Source organism: Taudactylus pleione, unplaced genomic scaffold (genome assembly GCF_031769625.1).
Source record: "Taudactylus pleione unplaced genomic scaffold, aTauple2 ptg000522l, whole genome shotgun sequence".
NCBI classification, from domain to species: domain Eukaryota; kingdom Metazoa; phylum Chordata; class Amphibia; order Anura; family Myobatrachidae; genus Taudactylus; species Taudactylus pleione.
In genome coordinates, this window is record NW_028284924.1 from 5,122,361 (window position 1) to 5,135,355 (window position 12,995).

General features: G+C 48.9%; 1 protein-coding gene across 3 annotated transcripts in view; it reads right to left on the reverse strand.

Annotated features, from left to right (window-relative positions):
- Positions 1 to 1,094: 1,094 nt before the first annotated feature.
- Positions 1,095 to 12,995, reverse strand: part of LOC148501293 (follicle-stimulating hormone receptor-like) — a 180,518-nt gene continuing 168,617 nt past the window's right edge. For all 3 annotated transcript variants that reach the window (XM_088450734.1, XM_088450735.1, XM_088450736.1), the window contains one exon: positions 1,095 to 2,437. In XM_088450734.1, the coding sequence (XP_088306860.1) occupies positions 1,234 to 2,437 (1,204 nt within the window). In that variant the 3' untranslated portion in view covers positions 1,095 to 1,233. The remainder of the gene's footprint in view (positions 2,438 to 12,995) is intronic.

A 12,995-nucleotide genomic window follows, 5' to 3' on the forward strand; every position in this document is an offset into this window, starting at 1 on the left:
GGGCTAGGATCTTGTTTATGTTTTATTTTATTTATGTGTCCTGTACAATAAAGCTCCAACCAGCTTGTACGAGAACCACAGAATTGTGTCCTGTCCTGTTTCTCCGGCTGCTGTGTGTGTAAAGAGAGAGTCCACCTACCCAGGAGACGGACCCCTATCCCTACTGTGTCACATTACGCATCACAGTTTCTAATATCAGCGGTGATATGCAAATGATTGCATTCACATTGCGATCGCAGCCTTACATAAGGATGCCCACATCCCCTTACGCACATACATATTCTTTAGCAACGTAGCAAAATAATCGGTAACATCGGACCCGTACGCACAGTTGCACAAGCTCAGACCTTACTCAGAAATTGCTAACTACCATGCACGCTATGAGACCTGAGACTGCGTATGGCATCACAGTGGTTGATTTGTGCACGCCCCTGCAATGGCGTGCAAATGCACTGGCATGCCTGCGTTTCCCCGACCACCCCCCACTACCACCCACAAATGGCACTTCCTGTCACTCACTCTGCATTGGGATTGCTTAGCCTCTGCAATCGCAGTCCTGATCGCAGAGGCCGATTCGCGCATGCGCACTGCGTTGAGCCGACGATAAGGTGATGGTTTCTGGCACTGCACTTTATTAATGATGAGTATCATACGGACTTTCTTGCTCCATTTTTTATGCTGTTGATTCGTCTGTGTTTTGTCATCACCCCATGCAATGCAATTTGATATGCATTTGTTTGATACCTATATGGCTACTTATTAGGACATACATAAAAAGTTTTTGATATGGATGTGCTGGCTCTGGATTGCTTTGTTCTAAAATTAACCAAACTGGTATCTTGCCTAGGGCCCCATGAGATCTAAATCCGGCTCTGCACAGGTGTTTTGTTTCAGCCTAATAACTGCATGACTATGGCTAGGAGTTACTGGAGTGTTACTTGTAATAATAATCTTGTTACTGGTGTTATTGTAATTCATTTAAGTCATAGTTAATAACTAATAAGTGGATACTAGATCTACTAGCAATCAAAAATATTTATTGAGAGGAAGGTGTGCGAGTGAAGGATATATACATTTTACCGATGTACTGTAAATATAAAATAATGTCCTACATTTTTAGGTCTTAAAATACAGGGATTTGTTTTCCTTAAATAATTTATATACTGTATATAATCCATCCCATATAAAAAAATAAAACAAACAAACATAAAAAAAACCATATGTAATTCAGCTTTAGTGATTTAGCGGTACTAATGTATACACCGATCCGCTGCTATTTTTGTGACCGGGAACATAATGTCCATTTCGTGAATTAAGGTTGGAAGATGAAGTTTCTGTTCTCAAAATGTGAGCCTGAGATTTGCAGCAGCCAAGTTTGCTCATTAAAGTGTAAAAGTCTTTCCGAAAAGCCTTTGTGAAAAAGGCGTACAGAAATGGATTAGCACACGAGTTAATTGGATAGAAGAGCACTAGAAGAATTTTGGAATTAGACACAGTTATTAGAGGGACTTTCAGTGATGCCGAAATGGCAAAGAAGGAAATGGGGGCAGTGCACAAAAAGTTTGTGAATATTAATACCGCCATCCGAATGGCAGTTTTGGTGTCGCTGTTGGAGGAGACAATGTTGGGATTTCGTACTGTTACATAAATATGTACATAGCAGATACAGATAACCACAAACGCCAAGACATTAATCACTAGAATAAATATGATGTATGCCTGTGAAAGTTGAGTTTCAATGTCCATCGGTAAACATATGCTAACCTTCCTGTAGCTACTAACTCCAACGATCGGTAGTAAGGCAACGACGAAGGCAAATATCCAACCAGATATCATTATGATGAATGCGTGGCGGAACCGAACTTTGCGTTGTAATTGCATGGCAAAGGTGATAGTATGCCATCTTTCCAAAGTTATGGCCGTCAGCGTGAAAACAGAGAGTTCGCTGGCAAACATTGTAAAAAATCCTGCGGAGTGGCAGCCTGCGCCAGTTTGCCATTCAATGGCATAATTATAATACTGACTTTTGGTTTTTATGTCCACAGATGCGATGAGCAAAAGGTAAATGCCCATGCAGAAGTCTGCAAAGGAGAGATGGCACATTAAAAACTTAGGGACAGTAAATTTGGACTTGCTCGTTATTAGTATGATTAGCACAACTGCGTTGCCTGCGATAGCCAAGATGCTGATGCACCACATTAGAATTCGGAGAAAGTTGTATCCCATTATATCTTCGCAAGGGTTGAATTCATCTGGTTTAGGAAAGCAAGCCACGTTTTGTACATCGAGGCAGAAATTATAGTCAAAACCACTGTCGCCATTGTCAAAGTTCAGTCCATTTAGCTGGCTATCGGTGTGTGCTGCTCTCTTATCCATGGACTTCGCTTCCCCGTGCAGCTCATAATTACTTTTATCACAGAATGGATGCAAATCTGAGCTGGGAAAATAAAATACAGAGAAGTTAGGAAAAAAAACAACAAAAGTAAACAGAATACATATTTTTGTTTCAATATGTGCCATGGATCACCCCTTCCTTTGCAGTGTGCGGCCCATATTTATTTATTTATTACCAGTTATTTATATAGCGCACACATATTCCGCAGCGCTTCACAGAGAATATTTGGCCATTCACATCAGTCCCTGCCCCAGTGGAGCTTACAATCTATATTCCCTATCACATGCGCACACACATACACACTAGGGTTAATTTGTGTTGGGAGCCAATTAACCTACCAGTATATTTTTGGAGTGTGGGAGGAAACCGGAGTACCCGGAGGAAACCCACGCAAGCACAGGGAGAATATACAAACTCCGCACAGGTAGGGCTGCGGTGGGAATCGAACCCATGACCTCAGTGCTGTGAGGCAATAATGCTAAGCATTACACCGTCTGTGCTGCCCATAGTATAGTCATGCGCACCAAGAGAGGTGAAGGGAGCTGGGGCATACTTGCTTACCCTACTGGAATGGCCGGGGAGGCTCTCGAAAATCGCGTGGCGCTCCCAGCCACCTGGAAAGGTGGACATGTCTCTCGGGGGCTGGGGCCACCCGGCAGCTAGAATCTCATTGGTTGCTATGGGCAACATCCATACTTACTGACATCTGAGATTTCCTTCTCAGGAGAAGCTCGGGGAGGAGAAGTAGGTGGGCGGTGTTGGGGGCGGGGCTGGACGAGTCACGTCATTAAGCCCCTCCAAGTCTCTTATTTAGTCAGGGGGCGGGGCTAAACAACGCGAGTCTCATAGAATCGTGTCATAAGAACCCGCCGCCTACACACGGACCCGCAGAATGCAAGAGAAGTGCCTACACTTCCGGGGGTGCGGGGGGGTTACCCGTTAAATTGGGTGCCGCCCGCAGGTCCCGGGAGGGTAGGCAAGTATGGCAACATCTCCACTTCTAAAAGCCGGCACATGTGGTAGGGAATATAGATTGTCAGCTCTACAGGTGCCGGGACTGATGTCAATGACCAAATATTTTCTGTGAAGCGCTGTGGAATATATGTGTGCTATTGTATAAATAACGGAATAATAATAACTAAATAATATTAAAGTGCTGTGTTTGGCGCAGACCACATTCATGGGATGATACCTGACGCCGGCCCAGCTCCACCCCCACATGGCCGGAACCTGTCAATATGGCTGCAGCGTCCGGGCATTGCGCGCAAGCTAGCAGAATGAGATCTGCACAGGCGCAGTACAGATCCTAAGCATGCGCAGATCTTCAAAGATCGGAGTTGATCAGAATTTGGACCATAGATTGTTACCTCCACTGGTGCAGGGACCGATGTGAATGGCTGACATATTCTCTGTAAATGTGTTCTATGTTACAATTTGCGTGCTATATAAATAACTGTAATAAATATAGAATAACAATAATAATAATAAAAATAATAAAAATTAAAGTTACCCCTTAGGCCCTTACAAGTCACCTAGAGGGTGCATGCACACATCAGGCTCAGATGCACTTGCATCCTTGTACTTACACTGCCTTCAATTCCTTGATATATTCCAATAACTTCACTATACCATCAACATTACTGCCATATAACCGAATGCCAATACATTTACAATTATAAATATAGTGTTTTCTGCACCAACAAAATGCATAAGGAATAATTTCACTACAGACACAGCTTGATTCATGAGGCGGGCACATGATGTGGCATTGGGGGCATTGGGGGCCGAGTGAGGAGCATGACCGCACAATTGCATCATCGTGGCCCCGCCCCCTCTACAAAATGTTAAAATGACAGGCAGTGTGAAGCAGGGGGAGGGGCCACAATGATGTGCAATTCAGTACGAACCGAGTCATCGGCCCCTCTGCTACGAGTGTGTGGGTGTAGGGGGAGGGGGTTTGGGATATGCAGGCAGGTGCCTTCTGGCCATTCAGGCAAGTGTGTATAAACCATCAGCTGCATTCACAATCTCTTATCAATCCCCTTCTATTCCCTGTTCCTTTCCTCACTGATATGCCTATCTCATTTCCTGTCTGTAACCAGTTTAGTTGCCCCATCTTTCCTGTTCACCGTTTTATCCCCCAATTTTCTCCTCTCTGTGAATGTGTAGTGAATTAATTATCAGGTATTTGAATGCTTCAGATCAGGGGCGTCTTAAGAGAGGAGGGGGCCCGTGTTCACTCCTCATGCAGGGTCCCCTCCTCTCTCCCCGGTGGCCGGCAGCCGATTGAAGCGGCTAGCCAGCCACCGGAGCCTTAGTAGACTCTGGGCACTAGAGTGTGCCCGGAGTCTACTGCGCATGCGCAGAAAACCGGAAAAATGGTTGCGGCGGCCATTTTTCGGTGTTGTGAGCAGCGCAGACACCCGACATGGGACCACAGACAGGTAAGTCTAATATAATATGGGTGCAGTGTGTGCGGTGCGGGGCCCCCCTGGACCCGGGGGCTCGTGTGCCACACACTACACCCATTATAGATACGCCACTGCTTCAGATTCTGGAGCTTGGTGAATTTGGCAAGAAAGCAGCCCCCATAGGTTTCTGCTTTCCAGTCAAAAATGGGTGATACATTTTGGGGAAACTTAATATTTGAGGGTACACCCCGAAAACACCTGTTATCCCGCAAATATTAAATTAAAAATAGGCCCTTTATCCCTGTTAATTCATCTACTCAACCTCTCTCTCTCCCCTTCTTCCTCCTCTTTACCCCACTCCCCTATTCCATCCCTCTTAGTTTGATGTATCCTTTACTATGGCTTTCTATTAGAGAAGTGCAGTTTAGTTTCTGTGGAAAGAAACCAAATGCACCCAAACTTAGCGGTCCCGAGTTGACCTGAACCCTGGGTTTTAACGCCAAGCTCGGATCCCAAAACGAGGCAAAATGTAATCTTCCCGACATTGGATCTCGCTTGCTTTGGATTGCATATTAATGTCTCTCCCTTGTTATTGGGCACTATTTCACACAGGAGACCAAAGGGAGAGGATGTGCGACTGGGCTGCAGCACTGTGGGGCACTAAAAAATGCTTTTAGGTGGAATAGAATGGAGCATGGTGTTAAAAAACAGCCTACAGGCCCACTTTGTTATGAAAAAAATAAATAAAAAATAATGTCATTAGGTTGCCACCCTTATACTAGGAGCACTGTGAGTTAATATGGATCAGTCGATAGAAAAGCAGGAGCAGCAAACCTTCAATAGTTATGCGGCTGCTGCCAGCAGTCATGATGGTACTTCACCATCTACTAAAGGTGATCCAAGGGAAATAAAGTTTAAGAAAGAGCATCTGAAATCTAAACAATATTTTACAAAGTTATAGAAAATCACCTCAAATAATAAAGGAAAATTTTACTGGCAAAAAAATATAAAATTTGCCAACATCCATAGATCACACACAATGGAAAGAAAAGGCTCAGACCATGGCCTTCCTTTGCGAGTGGTAGTCCTGCTACTGATGTTTTATGCACTAGAATGTCTATTGCTGAAGCAGGGGCCAAACACAGTGAAGCATCTTCTGAAACCTCACATGCAACACCTTCTCATTTTAAGTCTACACGTGTCACCTTTAAAACGGGCAAATCAGTTCACCAAAACAAAACAAAGGCTGAAGAAAAAAATGTGCATTCACAAACTTGGGGCCGCCTAAGTTTCAACAAACTGCAGGAACCAATGACATCTTTAGATTAAAAAATACAAATATCTCCACTTCAGGTGTTTATTTGACAGATATTTTTCTAAAAGGATTAAAAAACAGATGAAGCAAAAGATATTGATTCAACATGCCCCTATTTTTGTTAATGTTATAATTAGAGATGAGCGAGTCCGGTTCCCTGAGAACTGGACCCACCCGAACTTCGGGGATCTGGGGCGATCCAAGGTGCCCCTTGGATCTCTCCTCCTGCCCCGGATCCATAATCAAGGCAAAACCTTGCAATTCTCTGTCAGATCTCAAGGTTTTGCCTCGAGCGGCCATTTTAAAAAATCCCTTAGCCTTCAATGGGCAAAGCGGTGAGTGGCTGACAGAGCCGTCTGTCACGGTTCTCAGCCAATCATCATTAAGCCCATTGAATGCAGGGGGTGCCAGCAGCTGGCACCCCCTGCTGCTGACACACCCCACTGCCGGCACCCCCCGCTGCCGACACACAAGCTGTCGGCACCCTCACTGCTGACACAGCTGGCAGCCCCGCTGCTGACACCACTGGCTCCCCCATGCTGCCGACACCGCCGGCACCCTGCATTGAGAACACCCCTGCACTGCCGACACAGTCAGCAAACCTGCACTGAGTACACCGCTGGCACGCCCGCTCTGCTGACACTGTTGGTACCCTGGACTGAGGACACTGCCAGCACTCCCACACTACCATTGCATGTACTGAGGACACCGCCAGCAATCCCCACACTGCCAACACAGCCAGCAAACCTGCACTAAAGACACCGCTGGCACCCCCACACTGCTGACACCACCGGTACACTTCACTGAGGACACTGCTAGCACCGCAGCACTGCCATTCCATGTACTGAGGACACCGTCAGCAATCCCCGCTCTGCTGATACAGCCAGCAAACCTGCACTAAAGACACCATTGGCACCCCGCACTGCCAACACTGTCAGCACACATGCACTAAGGACACCGCTGGTACCCCTGCTTTGCCGACACCACCGGCACCCTGCACTAAGGACACTGCCAGCACCCTCGCACTACTGCCCCACATATTGAGGACTCCGTCAGCGACCCTGCACTGCCACTACTCCCACACCGAGGGCATCCCTGCACAGCTGACACTGTCAGCACTCCTGCATTGAGGACACCGCTGGCACCCCTGCTCTGCCGGCACTATTCACTCAGGACACTGCCAGGGCCCCCACTTTGCCAACACCGCCACACTGCCAACACTGACGGCACTTCCGCATTGAGGACACCACTGGCACTCTCGCATTGAGGACATCGCCAGCACCCCGAACTGCCAACACTGCTGTCACAGTAAGTGCACTATTGGTGTATCCAACCCACACTGTATAACACACTGTATCCGTGTTGGAACTTGGAAGCTGAACTGCCGCAATACCACAGGTTAGTGCCGCCCACTTTGTCGCTTATCTTAGTCAGCCAGCTAGCTGGATGCAACCTTTTGGTCTTAACTAGATGAAAAAAATTATATTGTGAGGTGATCAAAATTGATTGCAAATGACTGGAAATAAATCTTATTGAGGTTAATAATACTGTAGGAACAAAAACAGGCCCATTTTATGTGATTTTAGCTGTTTTTATGATATTTTAAGAAAAAATCCAGATCCAAAACCAAAACTGAAAAATAAAACACCAAGGAAAAAGATCCAAATCCAGATCCAAATCCAGGGGAGATTCAGATTCAAAACCAAAACACGGGGGTCGGCGCACATCTCTAGTTATAATCAGGGGCAGTGAGAGGGGTGGGACGTAATTGCTGGGATTGGTCATGTACATGGAGCCTGGCATGGGTCGCCCAGCTGTTGAGGGGGCAAATGTTCCAGGCTGGAGGGGGCATAGCCACACCTGTCAGATTTGGCCACGCCTCCTCAGTATCGCCCAGGCTCGTCATATGTCTCATCGCACTTATAATACATGTCAGACAACAACACTTCCATGCAACATATTTTTGCCTTATTATTTGAAGTAATACCAATTTCACTGTTAAATATGTTTACAAAAACACCCACCTAACATTATCATTGATCCTGTGCTGGTTATGGTTAGATTATATACATTCTCGAAGTACCTCTGAAGTGCAAACTGGGTGCTGTGGCACCTTGGGGTGCCGCAGGGCACTTCCAAGGGTGCCGAAGGTTGGAGGTCCAGGAACAAATCAAATTATTTATGGTCAATGAGATAGGCAAAACCAGTGCTGCTGGCTGCAAATCATAAAATATATGACAAACAGAAGCACAGCCCTGTCCACTATCACATAACTGAACTGAAAGATGACACGTAAGCACGATTTGCTTAATTGAATTTTTTTTCCTGAATTTCAAAATAAAAAACTTTTGACATAGGGGTGCCATGAAAAATATGCTGATACTCTAGGGCGCCATAATTCAAGAAAGTTTTGGAACCACTGGCCTAGGGACATCCAAGTCCGTCTAGGGCCGAGGGAGGTTCAGGGCACCTGCTGCCGGCTGGGCAGACTCTGGCTGCTGCTACAACATCCATGATCAGAGCTCAGCTGACAGCTCTGATCAGGCCCAGCAACAGCAAACAGTGAGCAGGCAGCGGCAAAACAGCCAGAGGTGGTTTTGGAGGTGGGGCACCTGGACGGCAGCTAGTGGTTATACCGTGGTGGCTCTTGGGCAGCATGCACCGGGATGCAGCCTGCCAGCCTGAGCCGTGAAAAGCGCGTCCACCACCCGTGGCTTGCTGTGCCTCAAATCGGGCGGCTCTGCAGCCTTTGCTCAAGTAAAGTAAATCTGGAACTGGGAGGGGGCCAGGGTGCTGTGGTGCTCATTGCTGCTTTGCTGGGATAGGGGTGCTGGGTGAAGGTTGGTGTGCTGGGTGAGGGATGTTGTGATGGGTGACATGGGGTGCTGTGCTGTGCTGGGTCAAGTGAGGTGTCATCGTGCTGTGCTGGAAAAGGGGATGCTGTGCTGGGTGAGGGCCAGGGTGATGGGTGCTGTGCTGGGAGAGGGGTGATGGGTGCTGTGATCTGTGCTGTGCTGGGAGAGAGGTGATGGATGCTGTGCTGGGTGAGGGGTGATGTGTGCTGTGATCCGTGCTGTGTGCTGTGATCCGTGCTGTGCTAAGAGAGGGGTGATGGGTGTGCTGTATTGGGTGATGGGTGGTGTGATCTATGCTGAGAGAGGTGTGATGGGTGCTGTGATCTGTGTTGTTCTGGGAGAGGGGTGATGAGTGCTGTAATATGTGCTGTGAGCGGGTTGAGGGGTGCTGTGTTGGGAGAGGAGTGATGGGTGCTGTGATCTGTGTTGTGCTGGGAGATGGCTCCTGTGATCTGTGCTGGGAGAAGGGTGCTGTGATCTGTGCTTGGAGAGGGGTGCCATGCCGGGAGAGGCGTGTTGTGCTGGGAGAGGCGTGTTGTGCTGGGTGATGTGTGCTGTGTGCTGTGCTGTGTGCTGTGCTGTTATCTGTGCTGGGAGAAGGGTGCTGTGCTGGGAGAGGGGTGCTGTGCTGGGTTAAGGGTGTTTTGCTGGGTGATGCATGCTATGCGGTGATCTGTGCTGGGAGAGGGGTGCTGTGCTGGGTGATGCATGCTGTCCTGTTATCTGTGCAGAGAGAGGGGTGCTGTGCTGGGAGAGGGGTGTTGTGCTGGGTTGCGGGTGTTGTGCTGGGTGATGCGTGCTGTGCGGTGATCTGTGCTGGGAGAGGGGTGCTGTGCTGGGTTACAGGTGTTGTGCTGGGTGATGCGTGCTATGCGGTGATCTGTGCTGGGAGAGGGGTGCTGTGCTGGGTGATGCATGCTGTCCTGTTATCTGTGCTGGGAGAGGGGTGCTGTGCTGGGAGAGGGGTGTTGTGCTGGGTGATGCGTGCTATGCTGTTATCTGTGCTGGGAGAGGGGTGCTGTGCTGGGTTGCGGGTGTTGTGCTGGGTGATGCGTGCTGTGCGGTGATCTGTGCTGGGAGAGGGGTGCTGTGCTGGGTTACAGGTGTTGTGCTGGGTGATGCGTGCTATGCGGTGATCTGTGCTGGGAGAGGGGTGCTGTGCTGGGTGATGCGTGCTATGCGGTGATCTGTGCTGGGAGAGGGGTGCTGTGCTGGGTGATGCATGCTGTCCTGTTATCTGTGCTGGGAGAGGGGTGCTGTGCTGGGAGAGGGGTGTTGTGCTGGGTGATGCGTGCTATGCTGTTATCTGTGCTGGGAGAGGGGTGCTGTGCTGGGTTACGGGTGTTGTGCTGGGTGATGCGTGCTGTGCGGTGATCTGTGCTGGGAGAGGGGTGCTGTGCTGGGTTACAGGTGTTGTGCTGGGTGATGCGTGCTATGCGGTGATCTCTGCTGGGAGAGGGGTGCTGTGCTGGGTGATGCGTGCTATGCGGTGATCTGTGCTGGGAGAGGGGTGCTGTGCTGGGTGATGCATGCTGTCCTGTTATCTGTGCTGGGAGAGGGGTGCTGTGCTGGGAGAGGGGTGCTGTGCTGGGTGATGCGTGCTATGCGGTGATCTGTGCTGGGAGTACAGTAAAAGCACAATGGGGAAGGTGCTATAACACAGTGAGACCACGCCCCTTTCATGAAGCCACATCCCCTTTCAGGATGCCATGGGGGGGGGGGGGGAGCACCACCCAAAATCTTGACTAGGGCACTAATTTGGATAGGTTCATGCTTTGAAATGCACAAACTTATACACTATTGCTAAACATTTTAGTCCTACGGTAAAACCCTAATCTTACTAATTTTTGATTATATTGGACACATACAACTATGTTAAGTACTCAGTATATACGACAGCTGTACATCAGACTTTAATATTGCATGAAATTGTTACAGGATGATAGCGAGCTGGCCCTCTAACTATTTATAAACTACTGGCAGTACTTAAAGAAAAAAAAATGTACTAGACACAATGTGACCTGAAACAGCAGGATCTTGTATGTCATAGCAACTAGCAAAGTGTAAACTCCTCCACTCCTACGATTTCTATACTGTACCATTATTTCTATAAGAACACATTATGGTTTTTTTTATTTATTTTAAAATGTAATGTCTGTATATTCCACAATACAATGGCACACAACTTGTTTAACACAATACAGTAGAGTATCATAGATACAAGATAATACAGGTCCCCAGTTTTTTTCAAATGTAAAGCTGGGTACACACCACTCAATTGTGCGACCAAGTGAAGGTGCGATGTGATGTAATGATACATCACACGCGCCATACACACTGCAAAATCCGCCAGACAACGGTGCAATATATCGTTACATGTTGTATGTAACTACACTGCATCGTCCATTGCATGCAGGACAGCAGATACGTTGGATCGCAGTCCCGATCGCTGAGGCAGGTTCGCGCACGCGCACTACGGTGCATGTGCAGTACGAAACAATCGTCCGATTGCGTGCGTAATCACAGTTGCGATCGGTAGTGAATCAGGCCCTAGATCTTGTGTATGATACATATCGTTCCGATCCGCAACGGAACTATATACAGTATATCGTACAATGGATCGTACAGTGGGGGTGATTTAACAGCAATTGCACGCAGGTAGCTTTGCAATTACATCCTTGCTATTATGCAAATGCAGCAGGAGGTGTATGACACCCCCTGCTACATTTGCGATCCAAGCACTGCGACAGAGGTCACTGGCTGGGATCACCATCGTGACAATCGGCAGTCGATGTTCGTGATGGTGGATGGAGCCTCAGCTTACTCAGGCTGACCGGCTTGCGAGCCCAGGACACTATGACACCGCAGTCCCTGGGCTTGCCATTTCCGGAAAAAAGGACAGACACGCCCCCATATACGGGAACACCGCCCATGTCCCCACTACCGCACCACCCCTTAAATGCCTCTGCCTTTAAATCAGGCAGAGGCATAGGAGGGTCTGCGTGCAACTACGCAGGACCTATTCTGCATACTCGCAGAATGGGCCCTGTGCACGCGCAGATTCTTGGTAATCGAGGATCTGTGATCAGCATTGCACTTGTGAGAACTGTTGAATCGGGCCCAATGTGTACGCAGCTTAAGTCAGCAATATTTACAAAACAATAACTTTAAAAGGAAAAAAAAACTTTAACAGGAAGACAGGGCCCTGGTTCAGCCAAGGACAGTGGCGTAACTATGGAGGGTGCAGGGGGTGCGGTTGCTATGGGGCCCGGCGGCTTAAGGGGCCCGCCGGCCCAGCGATCGCACCCCCTGCACTTTCCATATGCCGGGCGCCCGCTGAGATTGTGTTACCAGCGGACGCCCGACTCCTACTCAAACCCCCGGCGGCAGCCGGAGGACGGAGCTCACTCCGTATTCCGGGTCCCGCAATGCACTATGGGAGTGACGTCATGACGTCACTCCCATAGTGCCGAGGAGCGGACGCCGGGGACGGAGCTCAGGAATGAGCTCCGTCTTCCGGGTCCCGCAGTGCACTATGGGAGTGACGTCATGACGTCACTCTCATAGTGCCGAGGAGCGGGCGATGGGGCCGTCGGCGGCTTCACAGGAGCGGGGATAAGGTAAGTTTTTTTTTGTTTGTTTTGTGTGTGCGCACGCGCCCGCGTGCGTGGGGGGAAGTTACTGGGATCTCACTACTGGGGGCATTACAGAGGGCTCACTACAGGGGGCAGCTACTGGGGGCATTACAGGGAGCTCACTATTGGGGGAAGCTACAGGGGGTCACTACTGGGGGCAGCTACAGGGGGCTCACTACTGGGGCAGCTACTGGGGTCTCACTACTGGGGGCAGCTACAGGGGGTCACTACTGGGGGCAGCTACAGGGGCTCACTACTGGGGGAAGCTACAGGGGGTCACTACTGGGGGCTCATTACTGGGGTCACTACAGGGGCTCACTACTGGGGCAGTTACTGGGGTCTCACTACTGGGGGCAGCTACAGGGGGTCACTACTGGGGGCAGC